This window comes from Periophthalmus magnuspinnatus, chromosome 3 (assembly GCF_009829125.3).
Source record: "Periophthalmus magnuspinnatus isolate fPerMag1 chromosome 3, fPerMag1.2.pri, whole genome shotgun sequence".
Taxonomy (NCBI): domain Eukaryota; kingdom Metazoa; phylum Chordata; class Actinopteri; order Gobiiformes; family Gobiidae; genus Periophthalmus; species Periophthalmus magnuspinnatus.
In genome coordinates this window covers 32,763,602-32,784,404 of record NC_047128.1, presented here as the reverse complement: position 1 = coordinate 32,784,404, position 20,803 = coordinate 32,763,602, and the positions used below count along the sequence as shown (strand labels likewise).

Here is a 20,803-nt window from a genome sequence, read left to right as displayed (position 1 = left end):
TGAAGACCTTAGACTGAAAGTAACAGCTTCACTGAGCAACTCCAAACCTTCACCCTCCAACATAACATCAGAGGAAAGGTCTATAAAAGGACCACAGCATCAACATTTTGCCAGTTGACAAAAGGAGATACACTGTGATCCTGAACTCAGCTGACTATGATGCTAAAGTGAACAGCCTCCTCAGTGACACCACAACCTACAGATGACAAAGAAGAAGATTCTAGACTGCTTACAGAAGCTGGAGAAAGAAGAAGTCATTGAGCGACAGCTGTATTACAGACTGTATCCTGGTGACTCCATTCCTTGCATCTATGGCCTCACAAAAATCCACAGACAGAGAGTACCCCTCCAACTCATTGTATGTATCACAGACTCCATCACATACAACGCAGTCAAATACACGAAGACCTCTTGGCTCCTCTGGTTGGCAACACATAGCACCATATTAAGAACACAGCAGAATTTCTGAGCAAAGCCAAGCACCTCCAATTTGACCTGGATGGGACGATGATTTCCTTTGATTTGACCTGTTTTTTCACTTGTATCCCCACATCTGGAGCAGTGGAGACAGCAAGGAGAAGACTACTGCAGGATACTAAGCTAAAAGAGAGAAATCTATTTAAATACTTCATATTTTCAGTTCAGAGAAAACTTCTACAGGCAAGTCCACAACTGTGCCATGGGCTCAAAGGTCTCTCCTATTACTGCTCATATATAGAACGATTTGAACAAGGCCAGTGCATTGTCTCCAGGCACTGCACTCAAGCACTGGTATTGCTACGTGGATGACAACTGGACTAAGATCAAAATTGAGGAACCCTTTACTGCACATATTAATGCTGTGGATCTGAACATCAAGAATCACACGGGAAGAAGCCAAGGAGAACAAACTGACCTTCTTAGATTGTGCTGAAACAATAGGAGAGGACCAGGGTCTCCAGGTAGAAGTCTTCAGGAAACTCACACACACTGACCAATACCTTCTGTTTGATTCACACCATCCACTGCAGCACAAACTCAAAGTTCAAAGATTACAACACAGGACTCAAGTGGTTCCTACAAACACAGAGGGAAAAGTGAAGGAGGAACAACACGTGCATATCTAAAACGGGCCTTCAAAAGATCTAAGAGAACTAAAAAAACAAAAAGCAGGACAACAGAGACTCAGAACCTAGGGGAAAAGGTGTAACTATTCCCTGTACGGCTGATTCTGAGGATTTTCAGACAGCATGAAATCCTGGTTTATTTCAAAGCTACAAACATTTTAAGACAGAAACTGGTTCACCCAAAGGACAAAACCCTGAGCCATAAACAAAGCAGTGTCATCTACTCCATTCAGTGTAGTGAAGAAGGTACTAAGTAAGTAAGAGAGCACCTCGGGACCCCAGTCTGCTGTACATCTCCATCTCAAAGCCACTAACCACTGCTTTAAAGATGGTGAGATACAGATCTTAACCAAAGAAAAGTAATGATTTGAGAGGGCAGTTAAAGAGGCATTTTTTGTTAGTGAAGACAATCCATCTTTGAACAGGAATGGGGGACTTAGACATTATTTACTGTATCTCCTGTGTGTAACTCTGTTGTCATAACCTGGCTCTACGTTATGACCCAAAAATATACAAAACAACTGTTACCAATTAATTAATAGTCTGAGTGGATGTTGTACGAGTTAAATTAGAGAAAATAAACTAAACATTGCGACCGTGCAGGTGGAGGGCTGAGAGTGAACCGGCACGAGCGAGTGTCTGTAGGTGGCTCTTATACTGAAGCAATGTTAGCGGTAATTCTAAACATCTGTGCCATTTTGTCATATTGAGCTCCTCTACAGATCCCCTATCCCATTTAAGTGTCTAGTTGTCTCTAAGTAGGCCGTTACCTGCGTACCTAACACCTGTTAACATGTCCAGTGTCATATTAAGTAACTGCAACTCTTCATGGCTGTGTCAACTCTGTCATTTAACACCAACACCTCAGTAGATCGCAAGAGATGTCTCAGGATGAAGACTAGGTCAGGTTTGGACTGGGCATTTGTCATAAAAAGAAAAACAGATATTTATCAACAAAACTTCTTACTTCATGTCTGCACTGATCCGGCAAAGAAACGAGGCAGTAGTAGCCGATGGGTTTAAATACAGTATATATATTTTTTTACTTTAGGCAAAGATGTGCCCAAGACTCAGTATTTGAGCCCACAACTTTTTACTATATTCATTCATTTGATTGGTTGCATTTTAAGACAAAGCCTCATACATTTATATGCAGATGATACTGTTTTGTGTCAAAGTGCTCCTTCTGCTGATCAGGCGATGTAAAACTGCAGCAAGATTTTGATGAAATGCAAAATTCCTTCAAAAATCTTAAATGTTTTCTTTAGTTTTATTTGCATTCAGTGATAATTTAAGTGATGTGCAACCTACAAATCTTTACGCACGAAATAATACATTGATTGAAAGAGTCATCACCTATAAAAATCTTGGGTTTTGGCTTGACGAAAACTTATCTTTTAAAATACAAATCTTGGAATTATGTAACAGTTTAAAATCAAAATGATCATTTTATTATAGAAACAAATACGGTATCCCACTGAATTACAGAAAATAAATTATTTCTGTACTAGATTGTGGAGATATAATCCACAGACTTCAGCCTCTACTTTGAACACTTTAGATACTATTTCACTCTGCCCTTCGTTTCTTTACAGGTGATGAATTTAAAACTCATGACTAAAACTCATGACAGTCTATGAAAAAGTAGATTGGCCATTTCTGTCTGTCAGAAGAGAACAACACTGTATAAAATGTCTTTATGAGGGTCTGAAAGGGAACTTTTAATACAAGATCTCATGATTAGTCCTAGTCTAAAAAAACACACTAGAAATGAAATGGGGAAAAAGCTTTTGGTTATTTTGTCTCCTAAACATGGAATACATTTTAAGGACATACAAAACTTGGTACAATGGCGTCACAAGTGCACGTTAATAATCTGGAGATAAACATTTATAATCACACAAACAGGCACCTGTGAAAAAGAACCTGAGTACTCTCATTGGGCTCTGTCTGCATGAATAAAGATAGATGAAAAATTGAAAAATACACATGTTTTTTTTAGTTAACATAGCCAAAAACTGATGTGTTCTTTCAGATCTTTCCACATGTCACCACAGCTCAATTTCAATAGACTGGTAAGCTATCGATTAGCAGTAATTTACGGTTTGATGTGCCAAGATGAAGCACCTAAGGCGAGCTGTCCGCTTTTCCTTTTAAAAGCTCTATTAGAAGTCACAGTGACGATTGGCTCTGCGTATGTCACCGGCAGCTAATTTACTCCCACCATAGACCATTACTGAAACACATAGCCTCAGAAACACAAGAAAGGAATGACATTTAATGCAGGCACATCTGTCCCATCTTCACACCAGTCCATCACACGCTAAGCCCTTTTCTCCATTCTTATGTATCTCATCTCGCCGTATCAGCCTGTCTCCCTGATTTATTTATGGTTCATGCTCAAGCTTTGCCGCGCGCCTGTATGTTTTCAGGGGCATTTAATATAACATCTAAAGTGAAATAGGAAATTAAATTGACCCCTTGTTAAGTGAAAATGAGAATTAAGTTAAGTCCTACTATGTGCTTGGAAGTGGGGTGGCTGGGCGCTTAAGATATGTTCTTGCTGGAAAAAATATTAGAAATAAGTCACTGTTACAGGCAAAGCTATGGTAAGTAATGCTGATCTGATGTTCTGCCCATTTTGGTTTTCAGCTCCTGCAGGGCTGTCTCCACCTCAGCTGTACCCAGTAAATGAGCACACCATTCAAATACTCTGGGACCCCCCGGCTCAGCTGAACGGACCACCACCGCTTTACCAGGTTACTTCAATGTCAAATGAACAAAAATACTATGCATCAAGCAGGGCCGGCCCCAGCCTTCAGGGGGCCCTTGGCTAAATTTGCCCTTGGGGGCCCTCTCCACTTCAGTGCCACATATTCATATTTGACAACATTAAGACATCACAGCCAGTTAAAAGACTGAACATTCTAGATGCTCACAACAGCAATAGTTACAAGTATATAAAATAGTATATACAATAGTATATATAACAGTATAAAACATGTAAGGGAGGGGGGTGCATTTTATGTGTTCCAGTTGAGAAAAGTGGGCTTACATTTATCAATTCTTTGTCATAAAATGCAGAATTGGATAGAGCAGCCAAATGATGTACTTAAGCAAGGGTACACTTACTTAAAAATCATATCACTCAAGAAGTATAAAGTTGTGATCCAAGTTAAGAGTTGCATAAGAGAACCAGCCTGGACATAACCTCAGATTTATAATCTTCAGATCATTTGGACTGAACATTAAGTAAAAGCTGAGTTTAGTATCACATCATTTTTATGTTTATTGTCAGGCTTTGGATGTGAGATTTTACGTAAATGTGCATATTAATGAGTAGGGATGCACAGATACCGGTACCAGATACTTGTACTCGTCAATGGACTGCCAATACCAAGAGCCGATACCACTGTATCTGTGCCGCCTCTTGTTTGACGCTCACAGCTCATCTCTCCACAGAACAGTGAGCTCTGAGCGGAGCACTGCACAGAGGTGACCATAAAGGTGCACATGTGTAAAGGTGCACATGTGCAGAGGTGACTATAAAGGTGCACATGTGTAAAGGTGCACATGTGCAGAGGTGACTATAAAGGTGCACATGAACTGTTCTGCACATTAAGCGCAGCTGTAATCACATGATATATACAAATATTTAGGACTTTTATAGTTCACAGAGGACATCAGCACAGTACTTGTGTTTACAGTAGTAGCATGCAAACGTTGCTAAGTGGCGCTGGTGATTCCTTGCTTGTGTGTACATTTTGACTTTAACTTTTTAATAATTGACAAACAATGTAGTGACTGAATAGAGCAGATTCAGAGTTTTAAAAGACGTACAGCAGCATGTCCATATGAGTGAAAGTTTGACCGTAGTAAAAGTAACACAGTCACTGTTTAGATTATATTTGAATTATGCCTAACTACAGTGTTTCAGTAGATAACATAAGAATTCTAAGATGAAAAAGTGGAGTATGCTAAAATCCAATGAAATTAATTAGATTTACTACTAATCAAACACCTGTAAAAATAATGTCTGGTATCGGTGTCTTTAATCAGTATTGGCGAGTACTCAAAATGAAGTACCTGTACTCATTTTGCAAAAAGTGGTATCGGTGCGTCCCTATATGATCATCATGACACATTCAGGAGTCGTTCACAGGTCGTACTTTCGTCCAACAGAGGTTTCTGTCATGATCAGTGTTGTTAATCTGACACAGGAGCAGCTTTAACTCACGTCATCTGATGTTTAGAGACAAAAAGATCAGACACAACCAAAAACAGCCAGTGTAATAAACAGACTCACCTGCTGTCCTCTGTCCCTCTGAGGTGTGTCCTCTGTCCTCTGTCCCTCTGAGGTGTGTCCTCTGTTCTCTGTCCCTCTGAGGTGTGTCCTGTCTGAACAGTTATACACGTCCAACTTTTATCTGCTGGTCCAATGGTGTAAAGTGGGACATATTTCGAGTCCGTTCTGAAAAGTCCTGCCCCCAAAATGATCTTCCTCTGGGCTCTTCATATATTGTCCTGTACTTTAGATAAACTAAACTTCACTAACTAAAGTCTTTTAGTTTGTAAAACATCCATTCAAATGTCCCTCTGCCTCAGCGCTCCCAGAGTGCACCTGGAGGGGAGGGGTCCTTCACACCAGTGTAAACACGTCCACACCACTGTCCGACTCTAAAACAAATGTAGGCAGCACATATTTAGTTACTGGAAATAAAACACATCTAATCGTTTAAGAAGGATATGTAGTTTTCAGAAAAAAAACGTTTCAATCATTATTTTCAATATAAATGTATGGGCTCTTGGGGGCCCTCTGGTGGCCTCGGGGCCCTAAGCAGCTGCTTAGTCTGCTTATAGGCTGGGCCGGTCCTGCTTGGTTCTTTGGAAATGTTGTTCCTTTGGCTATAATCTTTCTCACTATGGCATAAAACATCTATCCCCATGGAGAATGTTCCGAAGTATGGTTTTACTTTTAACTTTCATCCAAGTGGTGTGCCACCTCCAGAAAGTTACATTCTGTACTTTTAAAGGTGCATAATGTAACTTTTCTTCTCCTTTATATGTCCTGTGTGCAGCTCACTGACCCACTACAGTAGTGGAGACACTGACTGTGCTGCTGCTGTGGCCGGGGCTAAACTCCAGTGACACAGACTTTCTGATCAAAGCCAGTCTTTTATGGCACAGTGAAGTACCTTCAGTTCATGTGACTCAGTTCATAATATTTTTTTTCAATTAAGAGTTATTTTTGTCCCATTGGAGTTTTGGGGACAGTTATAGTTACCATGGAAACCAAAGTCTAAAAACCAGAGATATTTCATCAGACCTAAAGATATGCACCATTACTGTTTTCAGTTCATAATTTCTACACCCAATACCACTGCTTTCAGCTAATCATGCTAACCATTTTTACTCCTCAGCCAAAGTTAAATATGCTCATATTGAGCTAAGGGCCGCTGTCCTCTCCCTCATTTCCACTGTAGAGTCTCCAGACAGTACAAGCTGAATTCACTTGTAGTCTGTTCTGGTCCTATTGGCTAAATAAAGTTTTTGTTAGTCTTTGCAAATGGTGCAGAACATGTTAAAATTGCACATGTAACTTTTACAGCACCTGCTTGTCTCCATGCAGATTTGATACACAGTCATTGCTCTTGTATTTTTACCTCTCTGCAAAAACATTGTCCGGTTTCAAGCCTTCATTGAAAATGGCCATTCAGGGTTTGAGTTGGCACACTTTTTATTTTTTATACAAACACTCAGCGTTTATGGATAATGTAATATTCATCTGGCACAGTACTTTTGGACTTGGATTTTAATTAAGTTTAGGGGTATTTTTAGTTCCTGTACCAAAAAATTCCCAAATTAATAATAAAAAACACAATGATAAAACAAAGAGATTCGTGACAAAAAAAGTAAATTATTGTTATTTTAGGGAGGTAGAGTTTGGTCTCAGTGTTTTCAGCACAATCTTGAGTCCGCTCTTTATGTGGAGCTCACCTCACAGACCCTGTTTTGGTGTTGATCTGAACAAAATGCATTATGTTATCTTGTCTATTTAAATATTAAATATTTTATGTTGACCACCATTGTAACGGTAGAAATTCCAGGAACAACAACCAGCAACCACCCTCCAGTTACATTCTCCATTCTTTTACTCGAGTCCTGTGCTTCTTTGTGTTAAAAATAAAACAAAACCAGAACAAGTGAATGGTGGAATAATAATTAATTTATTAATAAAAATGAACGAATGATGATGATCATTAATGCAGATGCACGCAGTGACACAAACTCTCTGCCACCCTCCGGAACATTCTCTGAATCCTCTGGAAACAGGAGCTCTTTGGAGCTTTAGCTGCTCGGGTGTTGGGCATGTCCTCTACTCGGACAGTCCCTGCTTTTTCTGCTACCCCGAGAAGGGCCAAGAGTTCGGAGTTGCTCGAATAATAAACCGGTTCATGCTCATCCCAGCTGCTGGGGGGCGCTGTATGTTCACATGAGCAGGTAGGTCCAGAAAGGGAACAGATGCCAGAGTCTAGACCAGTAGATGCTGATTCTGGAGCATCTGTTTGGACATTGACTTTTACATTGGAGACACACACTGTATCTTCTGGGGGACTTGACGAGGTGTCCGTCCCAGGACAGATCCACATTAACTCCTCTGAGATCATCAAACTGAAAAACACACACATAAATCAGTACTCAGGCACGACTTTAGTTTTAACATAAATGTATGGTGAAGTTCTGTGTACTTACTGTCCCTGGAGTTTAGTGTCTTGCAGGTGAGACATTCTAATGAATGAATGCTCCAGGGCCTGACTGGGAGTCACTCTCAGCTCCTCAGTCATGGGCAACATTCCCTTAAGAAGGTCAATAAAGGCCTTCCTGTCCTCAGCCATGGGCGGGTTTTCTGGACATGTCTGTTCAGCGTGCACACTGCTTAGACTCAGTGAAACATAGATCTGCATTGCAAATGACGGAGTTTAAAACTATCAAATGGACAAATTGTTGTAACAGTGAAGACGTTTCACTGCTCATCCAAGCCGCTTCTTCAGTTCTGGTCAGGTTGCTGGTGGCCACTGCCTTATATCAGTCTGAAGTGAGGGTCTAACTACACTGGAACTGTAAACATCTATTGTCTCCAGTTTCAGCTGAAACTACCCTATTCGGCCCTTAACGACCCTGCTGAGGATGAGGATGGAGTTGTAGATGGGGGAGAGATTATGTGTCAGGCCTCCATTACTGTTTAAGGAAGGATTCTCTTTCCTAACAAAAACAGCTTCTTTAACTCTCCTCTCAAACCATTTTTTTTCTCTGACTAAGATCTAAAGTTCACTGTCTTCAAAGGAGTGGTTAGTGTGTTTGAGATGGAGCTGTACGGTGGACTGGGGTCCAGAGGAACTCTCCCGCCGGTGTTGGTACATCCTCTTATGGAGTAGCTGTTTAGTTTCTCCAGTCTAACGTTCACTACACTCTTCACTACACTGAGTGGAGTAGAACACATTACTTTGTTTATGGGGTTTTGTCCTTAGGGTGAACCAGTTTTTGTCTTAAAGTGTTTGTGGGTTTGAAAACGACAGGAATCTCATACTGTCTGAAAATTCTCTGAAGTTTTTCAGACACACCCGCTGTGTAAGGGATGGTAACACTTTTCCTTCTGGGTTCAGATTCCTTGTTGTCCTGTTTTTTAGCTCTTAGATCTATTGAAGGCCCATTTTGGATATCCACAAGCAGAGAGGACTTTCTCCACGTGTTGTTCCTCCTTCACTTTTCCCTCTGTGTTTGTGGCTTGAGCTCTGTGTTGTACAGATCACTCAGAGTTTGTGCTGCAGTGGATGGTGTGCATCAAACAGCAGGTATTGGTCAGTGTGTGTGGGCTTCCTGTAAACATCTATCTGGAGTTGCTGGTCCTCTCCTATAGTTATTGCACAATCTAAGAAGGTCAGTTTGTTCTCCTTGGCTTCTTCCCGTGTGAACTTGATGTTCAGATCCACAGCATTAATATGTGCAGTAAAGGGTTCCTCAATTTTGATCTTAGTCCAGTTGTCATCCACGTAGCAATACCAAGTTTTAGTATTGAGGCAGGAGCACAGAGAGAACTTTGCACCTATCCCCACCCACAGCCCTGGACTTACCATTGGTCATAATATAATAATAAGAATATACTGTATAAAACTATAATGCTGTTTGAGATTAATATTGCAGTTTAATGATCAAAATGTGAATTGATGATCTGTTGTAGTATTACTAAACAGAAAGTTTAAAAACACTTGACTACGAGGCCGAGCCAGTCCTAGACGGAGTAAGTGTCAGACCCTGCACGATGGTGAACTCTGAAAGGTGCTTAGGTGATAGACAAGAGAGAAATCATACACACTGGACAATTAACAAGCAAGTACAAGGAAAAATATACACATTGTAAGGTGAAAGTGCAATTTCTTGATTTTTTTTAAGGAATAAGTATTGTGTTACTTTCCACTCTGGATTTCAGGAAACAAGGAAACATTTTGATTCTCATAGTGATTTTCAGATAAACTGTGTGTGATTAAAATAAGGAATATGCTTTAAGATCTATGTACATTTATGGTGGTAATTATTGATAAATTCTGTATTTAAGTTATAATACACTTGAGGCAATATATGTATTCTGATATCTCAATATTTAAGCTTTTGCACTTTCCCATTTGATAAAATGTCTTCGTCCAAATAGATAATCAATAAATATTTAACTATGTGATAGTTTACATGTCGTACGATGTTTGAGCTGATGCAGTGAAAAACTAAACTAGAACTAAATTAAGGGCAAAAAGGACAAAACCCTGTTACGATCATGGTGCTATTGGTAACAAATGCTATATTTTAGAATTACTTACATTAAAATGAGGTTTTCAAAGGCGGCTTTTCACTCTTATCATGTTTATCTTTCAGCTGGAGAGGATTGATGTTTCTTTGTCTGACCCACACACTCCTGTCGTACGAGGAACCAGGTTTCCAGGCAATAGTTTCTATGAGTTTCCCGATGACACTCTTCCCACAAATACGGACTTTACAGGTAAGAGGACACACACGGCACCAAAGTTCAGTTGATTACACAATCAAAACCACTGTTCTTAATTTAATTCCATTTTAATTTTGGGGAATATTTAGTGCCGTTTAGTGAGCTGTGTGTTTCTGTGTTGTAGTGACATTCTTTAGAATGACTTCCCCAATCATCTTAAAGGACAATTATCTTTCTGTTTACCAGCATCATTAGAGGGTTGAGCTGCACAGCCAAACATGTTCTGCTTCATCTGAGAACATCAACCCAGTCTGACGCTTATAATTAATGACTGCTGATACTAATCAGTGGGATTTGAGCAGCGAGGCTCTGTGATGCCACTTGAGATTATTGCACTGTCCTGCAAGCCTTGATTTCACACCATTTCTCTTGTAAACAAAGTGTTGTCATTCACCAATAGTTATTAGATATTTAATATTACTTTTAAAATAACAAGTTTAAAACATCTTTGGTCGAGCTGATTGTGTCACGTCAGGTCAAATAAACAGTAGATAAAACACCAATTTTATGATCTGGCTCAAAACATGAGCTGTCACAGTTTGAATGTGCCACTGAGCTAATCCCAGACTCACAAATATTCAATCTGACACAGATTATGTGATTTTTTGATTATTTAATATTATACTTTTTTGTTTTTTCAACTGTTTGGACACTTTGGTTTGTCACTTATTTAATGTATGGAAGGCAGGTTAAAGATATTCTCTGTGTACAAAACACCACAGGGTGCTTGGACTGGAGTATTACTGTTTAAATAAGGCTAGAACAATAGCTGCTGAAGGCAAATGTTTAAAAACAACATGTTTTTTTCCACTTTTGGTTAAACACTCCCAAGCAATATTTCTATACATTCTATTCTTTTATTTCTTTAAGAGCAAAAAACATTTTTTTCTGAGACAAACTCATAACGTTTGGTAACAAAGAGACCTGCATAAATTGTTTGATAGAATGGTGATATTTAGCCTTAAATGAATGCAGCTCATCTCCTTGTGCCCCTTCATAAAGGGTAATGGATCAGACAATCACTTTGAGACCGGATCTATTGTGGACCATCAATGTGTCGGCGGTCCTCAAACCATCGCCTTTTTACAACCATCAATACTAATAGCATCGTCTGCGGACAATTATTCCTATCGAAGTGCATGGAACAGCGAACAAATCAAAGCCAAATTGGATTATGAATGTAATGCAGTGTAATGCCCCCCCAAGAGTCAATTGATCACAGAGGAGAGATTTGTCAATGATTTGTGTCTTGTGGAAGCTTAGTAACTCTGCAATGACAAATGCATTTTTTAAATATTCATTGACTGTACTCATTGAATACTTCAGAGTGTTGTGTTATAATCCAGTCCATCATTTTCATAACTTTAGATTCTTGTGTGGTTCTATTGCAGAAAGTTGCTGTGACAGATCAATCCATATTTTATTGCACTGAGAGATGGTGGACTATTAGCTGTATCAACAATTTGGTGATTTCCATGCATCGATTAGATATTCTTGGCCTGATCTTCCTCTTTCTTTGTTGCTTTATGGACGCTCCACTAATACAATTTTTGGTCAATTTTTATGCACGTTTTCTGTAGGTTATAAATGAGGTACCTTAATGTTGAACAGGTCAATATTTACCAATCTGAATGTTACTTATTATTACCAGAAGCAATCAGAGCACTCATATGAATACCGTTTAGGTCCAGGTTTCCATAAATACACGTTAGTCCATTTATCTTTAGGCTTTAACAGCAAATTATCTGCTTTACCATTCACAACCACTTTGTCTTTTCTCTTTTTATCAATCACTCTGCGTTTAAATTCGACAGCTGTGTACATTTTTCCACATAAAACAATATTTATAAAAGCTTTTTACTTTTTAAACTAATTATGTACTTCTATATGGCAGGTTTGACCTTGGCTAATTAGGACAAGGAAGGTCTGGATACGTTTCCCCTAATCCAGATATATTACTTCAAATATGAGTAAATGAAGAGAGATGGAACGCTCATACTCAGAGAAAAACAGAAAAATGCACACTACAGAGGAAAAAATAGACTTGGATAATTTCCAGATTGTCTAATGTACTTTATTGCAGCAGGACCATTGTAGCAAATCAGGGGGAAAGAAGGAAATGTTAAATGATACAAATTATTTTTCCTTAATTAATATGATTGATTGCCAGGCGTCGCTGTTGAGAGGAGAGGGGGAGAAGTGTGCGCAGGGAAAGTTTGCTCAGACATCATTAGTTTTTCTCCATTTAAAGATTAACCAGAAGAGGCTGGGCTCTTTAATTCTGTCATTTGTATATTTAATGGGCTGCTGCAGAATCTATGAGTGTAATTAGCTGCTGCCGCGCTCTCATTAATACGCCCGGCTCTGATTAATGCCAGCGCAGAGCTAACATGACTGGAGTTATTCAGGTTATGTTGTGTAGATGATCGCACACAACCTCCACTGTTTATGGAGACAAAGAGACCAGAAATAATACACTAACACCGGCGCTGCGATCCCGATTCTTTATCATATTTATTGGGCATGTGACTTTTATTAGCTGTTTTATAATAAACTTCTCGTAGATTCAGAAAACGCTACTATTACTACGACTATTCAAGTAACTCCTCAATTGTTTTATAAAATATCTTTAGATTATGTGCATATCTTCATCAGTTATTTTAATTTCATTCACTCATTTCGATTATTGGTTCTTGTTCAGACTTAACTGCACAAAACTAATCAATGATAAGTTGTCAGGACGCAGTTATAAAATGACACGTGTAACTCAAAGACATGTGCTCTGCATGTACTCTGTATGTTCTGTATGTGAGACTGAGGCACCTGTCAGGATGTGTGTTCAGGTTTGTCTGCTGATGGCTCTTAAGAGGTTGTCAATGTGAAGTAGCACAAGTCCAGAGGGAAATATTGAGGAAGTACTGCTGAGCATCAGCGCTGTCACTTAGGCGCTGCACATTTAAACAGAAAACACAGGACAAGCGTGTGTTTACTGTGTCCCATTACACCCATCAACACGTCTGTTAACTTTATACTTTTCAGCTGGTGATTGATATTTATTGATATTGATTTATTAGATGTTTACTTCTAACGCAGAGATTCTAATGCAGTTTATGAACTTTCAAACTTGAGAGGTTATATCTTTGGCATATATCCTAGTATATCTTTTACACAAATGAATAAATGAATGAATGAACGCTAGAGCAGTGCAAACTCTTAAGACAATCCAAATATTAAGTTAAATTAGATGTGCAGTTTTTGTAAGAAATAAAAATTGTACCTGGGCTGTGGCATGAAAGTGTGAATGCAGAGGTCAGATAACAGCAGAGAGGTTAAAAGCTGAGGGAACAGAAAGAAGGAGAGATCAGAGGTGATGGTGACAGAAGGAGAAGGTCAAAGGTGGATAATGTATGTCTTAGGATCTGTCATGACATCACTTATCTCTGTAGTGACAAGGTCATGAATGTAAATGACATGTGACTGGAGGATGCACAGGATGCAAGCACAATGTAAAAGGCACGGTCATTTCCCCCATTCATTCTATCGTTTATTTAACGAAGGCAGCATTGTCCATCACTTTAAACTATAACAGCAACATCACTAGCACAAATGTAAAGTTAAATGTGATAACTGTTCAATGGACTGGTTTAAAAGAAAAATACAGTAACAACAGAATCTTTCATACTGAGGATGGATTAAAACAGAGGGCGTCTTTGTCTAACTGAGTTTAACCAGCCCAAAGTGAGGAGTTTTATGTGCTGATTGAATGACTGACTTCAGAACTAAAACACAAAATGCAAACACAAACTACTTTATGTAATTAAAAAACAAACATTTATATATTTCTATATTTGGATCAATCTGTAGCAAAACTAATAATGGACTTTTTGGACTTGGACGCTTTCACTACTTTTACAATTAGCCAATTTAAATGACATTTTCCAATAAATTCTTGCTCTTTTTTAGCTTTTGTTTTTGCTTTTGTAAGAGATTGTTCCTGAGCACATTTATCAAAGCTTTAGATCACATTAGGCTGAATCTGGATTTTATTTTATGGTGCAGCTGTTTGACATGAGTAATTACTTGTTCAATCCAGAATCTTCTGAACACGCCACTGCCTCCACTGGACTCCTCAGATCTTCCCACACTTCTTTTCCCCGCAGAGCTGCAAGCAGAGCAAACACACACCGACACTTCCACCAGGTCACTATGAGATCTGCGAGTGGATTAAGATCCAATCTCAACATGACAGAGAGGCAATACAGATGAATCCTTAGTCCTGCCACGGATTGTAACGCTGACAACAAAAAGCTGCAGCTGTAACTTCTTGTTCAGTTGAGGCCAATAACACAACTACATTTTTGCATATTTTATCCCAAATATTTCTAATAATTATTCTAATACCTCAAACTAAGTAAGTTGAAGTGGTGTCAGTGTTTTGCATGTACGCTCTGTTGCATAGGAAGCTTAAGAAAAGTTCATCTGTTCCCCTGGTTGTAGTTTTGATTTAAAGAAGTCAAGTCAGATTAGAGCTTTGGTGCAACTGGGACCTGGTGAACCGATGAAGATGCATGTAGCCATTCTCTCTTTTATAATATGGATGACTTCAAAGTCTTCAGTTGATAAAAGAGAACAGTAGACATTACGAAAGCTCCACACTGCAGGGTTTGAATGAACGACTATGAGCCGCCTGTTCAAACTGAGCACTAAAGTAAAAGAAGAACATGCTAACTGTGTTTGTATTAGAAACATTGATAAACTTTCTCATGCTTCATTTTACATCTTGACTCGTCTTAGCTTTTGGTTCTATTGTATTTAAATCTGTCATTTTGTTTCTCAGGTATTCGATTGAGTTTCAGGACCCAGTCTCCTGATGGTTTGCTGATCGCCGCCTTCTCACCAGGAATTCAAGAAGAGTTCATCGCTATCCAGCTAAAAAATGGACAACTATACTTTATTTTTGATCCACAAGTGAGTATGTGACTATCTGAAAGGCTGAGTAAAGAAAGGCATTTATAAACAAAACAAAATCTGATTGATATAAAGTAGTTTTGTCATCTACCATCTCAAATCTTTCTTCCATGTCCAGTTCAGCTTTTTTCTTTTTTTTTTTAACCTTCTCTCAGTTAATAAATGGGACCTGTAGACACCCCTTGGTTCCTGTCACAGCGACACAGAGAGGGGAAAAACTTTGAAAGTGTGTCGACGTTTGAATTGCACTGCAATTAACTCATTCCCTGCAGTTACCTCGCGTGAATACCAATTGCAAGCTAATTAAGCCCTGCACTGTGGCACATGTACACACACATACACACCCCTACACACCCCTACATACACACACATACACACACATACACACACGCGCATACACTGCCTGCTTCTTTTATCCATTCATATAGACACATGTAGAGGGGTTAAAGAGTCAACGACTTCCATGATGAAAGTGATGATGGGACGATTACGCAGATTTCCATCAGGCCACCAACTAATTACACACATGCATTGTTGCTGCGATTACTCTCATCAACATGACACCACTGTTCCTGTTTTTTTATCACCAGGTTGTGTTCATTTGGACACATTTTTAAAGTATTTGTCTGTGTTCAAATGCTTAGTGTGTATATTATTTGTGTGTATTTTCGAATAGGGTGGTTTCCTTTGTTTAGGCTAGTTTGGATAATTAACAGTGGAAGTGGTGTCACGGCTTATTAGTGTTCCCCCAGATACATATAGCTGGGCCCATTACTTCCCTCTATTAGCCTGTTGAGCTGGTCTAATGGGATTACCAGTGCAGGGGGGTAATTTAGCATGACGTAAGAAAGTTACGCACATAAACAGCTATACTTTATGTGTTTTATAATTTGGTTTTTCAAATAAAAAATAAAAAATAATGGCAAAAAGTAATATGGTGTCAAGTGCATAATCCAAACCAGATATTAGTTAAAACATTTGTTATTACTATTGATTAAGAGCTTAAATCCAGTCTTTGACCCCTAGACACATAGTGGAACTTTTCATTGTAAAAATCACACATGTAAGACCTGATTGGCCCAGTATTACCCTCGATACTGTGTGTGTGCTGCTGTAAATGTGTGAAGTGCCTCTTCTCTTGTTGTCTTGTTAAGTGTTCTTGCACTAGTAATAAAAATGTCAGTGGCTGATATATTTTGGCATTCATACATTTATTGATCCAATCATTAAATCAACAATATGAATCAGTGTCTGCACAAGTGTGAACAAACTGCTGGAGTTTTTTTTTGTTACTATATTACTTCTTGTGTGGTTGCTAAAAGCTGATCCACATGATGTCATGCTTAATAAATGACAGAATGTCTTGTTAACAACAGCTAAATGTTATGTCTATTTTTACAGTTACAGCTATTAGCAGGTCATAATAAACCCCTCACAGGAAAAGGTCAAAGGTTCATAAATGGCACAAACAGTTGCTGTTAAATTAAAATAAATATGTTATATTAAAATGTTTGTTTTTAGGGTTCCCCAGTTTCTGTGGCGGCAAATAACGGAGAATTACTTCATGACGACCAATGGCACAGTATCACTGCGACAAGAAAAGGCTCCACGGGAACAGTAACGATAGACGACCAATACAGAGGTCAACTTCTTCAATACTCAATACAGACATAATGATTTCAACAGAAATATTTATGATGCTATTTATGTAAGAATAAACATGCACATATTTTCAGGCGTGTGTGAGCTCAGCAGACCTTCTTTGAGTTCACATTAAACTCATTAAATATTGTGTTGCTATTTTTTTTTATATTAATTCCACTGTTTACATTTAGCATTTTATCAACATTTTGTAGAATCAAAGTTAAAGGGAGTCCCTCTGTCTTTGTGCCTCTTTAGGTACTGCATCAGCGGCCAGTGGCAGCAGTATTATTGGAGAAAACACAGGCGTGTTCATCGGAGGCCTCCCTGAGGATTTCACATTTCAACGCAGAGATTTAGGTGAATCCAGTCAATCATCAGTCAGATCCATTATCTTTAAAAAAAAAAATAGTTCCCCTTAAAACATCAATCTCTTTTTACTACTGTACCTAAATTATTATTTACATATTTACCCTGCACGTTAAGAGGATCATTTAGCCTTGAGGTATTACTAAAATGTGCAGGGGTTGCACATCTAAAGTTTGCACACAAATAATCCTTAAAGGGTTTTCAGCATTACAGTATGTGACGTGTGTCTATATCTACCTATATATGTGAAATATTTAATATCGAGTCAACTGTTTTGATTTTTCAGCCGAATGTTAAACAGTTAAACTTTATTTGTGAATTCCAAAATCACAGCAGCTGCCAGACTGATTTGTTTTATTAGATAAAATAGATAAACAGTCCAATAATCAAACAATTAAAGCAGCTAATGTCTAATCCACTATTTTTAACTATCTAAATACTAAAATAATAATAATTTTAACTATCTAAATACTCAACACAAATTTAATTTCCCAGATGTTACAGTGGACACAGATAAACACTGACTTTTTCTCTCCCATCAGATGTGGAGCTGGTTAAACAGGGCTTCACTGGTTGCCTCAGAGATGTTCATTTTCTGATGATGGACAGTCCCTTTAAACAGTGGAAACCGCTCAACTGGACTTCAGCCACGAGGAAGACATCAGCGTATGAGAGCTGGGAGGGCTGCCCCGCTCAGCTGGAGGAGGGAGCTCATTTTCTGGGACATGGTTGGTTGAGACTGTTGTTTTTGTTTTTATGTAATATGTCGCGATTTGTGGCTATTCTAATGGTGGTTCTCGTATTAAAACACAATGCTTGTTTTAGGTTATTTGGAATTAAGTGGAAATGTCTTCAGAGGAGGAGAGAACTTTAAGATTAATTTTGAATTCAGAACTGACCAACTGGATGCACTGTTACTGTTTACTTACAATACACAAAGTGATGATTACATGCTGGTACGTTCTGAGATATTATTGTAATTTATTTAATTTTATTCAGGCAAATATTCATCTTACTTTGTTTGTTTTGCTTAGGTGCAACTGAGAGGTGGCTTTCTGTCCTTCATTGTGTCTTGTGAAGGTGAAGTTACATCTCTCGTCATGTGGGCGGGGCTTGGCTATTGTGATGGTGACTGGAAACAGTTTTCAGTGACTAAAGAAGGGTCCCTTCTCTCTGCTGCTGTGGACGACTGGGAGGACATGACGAGAGGAGAAGGGCAAAATGTGCTGCTACAAGTTGATTCTCCATTTTATTTGGGGGGCGTGCCTTCTGCGCTCAGTCACCCCGCTTTGGACAGTCAAAGTCACAAGCATGGTACTTCACCCAGAGAGAATATACAATCTTTTCGTAGCTAAATATATAAACTTACTTTTTCTCATCCACAGGTCTTGGTGGTTGCATAAGAAGAGTTCTCATAAGTGATGAAAGAAACCCTGATGTTACTCCTTTTGTGAACTTGTTTGTTGCCTCGCTGGGTTCTGTCCGAGTGTTTTTAGGAGGATGTCCCAGCAGTGAAAGTCTCTACAACTGCAGAGGGAATGATTCAGTACTGATTTATACTGGGAAAAATACACAAGCCACAGATGACAACCTACAGCCCTTCACTGGTATTATTTTATTTATTTTTTTTATTCCAGCACTGGATCATTCACATATAATATTTGTTTTTTTCAGAGTACTTTTACAGGTATGTGGCATTGGGCACTGGAGGTTTGTCCGTGGGTCCGTGGCAGAGAGGGCGCAGTCAAGGAAGAGGTAACTGCGTATGTACTTTACCACAAATATTTGAGGAACAATGACAGGAAACACACAATTAAATAGACTTGATATAGTTATAGTTAAATAGTCATGCACTTGAAAAATTGGCTTGTGCGGACGGGTTGGTGAGAGTTAAAGACAGTTCTTCCCTCCTCGCTGATTTAAAACTGGACAAATCAGATGCAACGTTAAGCAAATTAATGATTAAACTCACCAAGAGTTATTATAAATGCTAATCATGCCACACATTTTGAAATACTCCCCTTTTTTTGCGTTTCGCTTTTACTTCTGAGACTTTATTGTATTTCACACTGTATTTAAGCACTAATATCTTGGACACTATGTAAGAGTTTTCAGTGTCAGTAATATTACAGTGCCTGACAGTATGAGAGATTGATAAAGCCTCTATAAAGGGCATCCCAGTAAAAGGCTGTTAACCCAGAACGGCCTGTGTGGTCCCTTGTGTAATATAAAGCAGCTCGTTAGTAGTGAACGATACACTGGTAGGTCCCACATACCGTCATATGCTTTGGTATGGGCGAAAGGAAGGATGAAGAAGATGAGGGATGCCATAAAAATCGCGGAAAAAAGTATACAGTAAAGTTGTACATATAAACAAAGATACAACTTAACTTTTTGAAGACTTTGTTGGTTGTTGTTGAAGGTAATTGCTTGTGTTTTACCTATAGCGCCCCTATATTACCCTATTTTGAAAACCCTTCAAGAATCTATGCCCATGTTTAGGATGAGATGAAAAATGAAGAGATGATTAATGCACAAAATGAAAGTGGCTATGAGGACGTGATATAGAACAATAAGAGTGAAGGATGGAGAAAAAAGGGTAGACGCTCCAGAACTACAGAGTGTGTCAGTGAAAGAAGCAGTATTGAGGAATAGGGAGGCTGCTTCCTGTGAAATATAGCCCAAGATGAATAGCCGGGTGTATTAAATCAGCGCTGAAAAAGTTACTGCTCCCATAAATAGTATTTATGCTAATGGCAAGGCTTGATTTACTGAGTCTATTAAAACATGTGGGTGGTGGGGAACTTCTTTTGTACATTATATGACCCCCATGTTTGGTAAATGCTTAATATGTATTTTCAATGAACACACTACTACATGTACTATCATTACTAGTATAATTGTTTAATTATAAGTGAGGATAGTGTATTTTTTCTGTAAATAAACTCTTTTGTAGTCCCTCAGGTTGTGCCTTCTCCCAGATCAGTTCAGGATTTGAATGGGTTCAGTGCCAGTGTGTTTTGGACTCCACCCACAGAGGAACTGATGGGGATGATTGACTATTATGAGCTGAAGGCCTACGATCTAGATAATCCTGAAGAAGCACCAATCACCGCCACTTACCTCGCTAATGGAAATTTCACAGGTAAATCACAAACCTGTGTCGGTGAGTTCCCATCTGGGACGACCATGGCGCAAAATCATGCTGTAACCTTATTATGTTTGTGGTGGTTTGGTAACACACAAGTAATGCAGAATGTAAAAAGATGTAATTTCATATGTGAAGATTCTGTTTTACTCATTATTTAAATCTTACTATATGCCATTTAAACCTGCACAGCAACAAGCTTGAAGTTTTACACAGCTCCTCATAAAACAGACTTCAAACGTTATTGTGTCTAAAAACACATTGGTTTACACTTGCACTTGCATTTACTTTATTTATGTCCCACTCTAAAATCACACACACGCACACAGTCGAGGCATCCCTGTTAACGTCTACTTGGCAAGTCCCCAGCTCCAGAAGACAGTCTCCATTTGGAACAAGACACTCCGGAGTACCCCAGTGATGTCATTCCTTGGCCATGGTCCTTCTCTCTCTCTTGTTGTTGCTCACTTTTCGATCTTTCCTCACTTCGTCTTTTATGATGATGATGATGATGTC

The 20,803-nt window shown here is 38.8% G+C and overlaps 1 protein-coding gene across 1 annotated transcript in view; it reads left to right on the top strand.

Annotated features, from left to right (window-relative positions):
* ush2a (Usher syndrome 2A (autosomal recessive, mild)) overlaps positions 1–20,803 on the top strand; it is a 122,461-nt gene that overhangs the window by 33,008 nt on the left and 68,650 nt on the right. Inside the window, exons 28-38 of the mRNA XM_055229974.1 lie at positions 3,759–3,865; positions 10,032–10,155; positions 14,999–15,129; positions 16,651–16,771; positions 17,029–17,139; positions 17,682–17,867; positions 17,965–18,095; positions 18,174–18,453; positions 18,525–18,746; positions 18,814–18,894; positions 20,096–20,284. Coding sequence (XP_055085949.1) covers positions 3,759–3,865; positions 10,032–10,155; positions 14,999–15,129; positions 16,651–16,771; positions 17,029–17,139; positions 17,682–17,867; positions 17,965–18,095; positions 18,174–18,453; positions 18,525–18,746; positions 18,814–18,894; positions 20,096–20,284 — 1,683 coding nt within the window. The remainder of the gene's footprint in view (positions 1–3,758; positions 3,866–10,031; positions 10,156–14,998; positions 15,130–16,650; positions 16,772–17,028; positions 17,140–17,681; positions 17,868–17,964; positions 18,096–18,173; positions 18,454–18,524; positions 18,747–18,813; positions 18,895–20,095; positions 20,285–20,803) is intronic.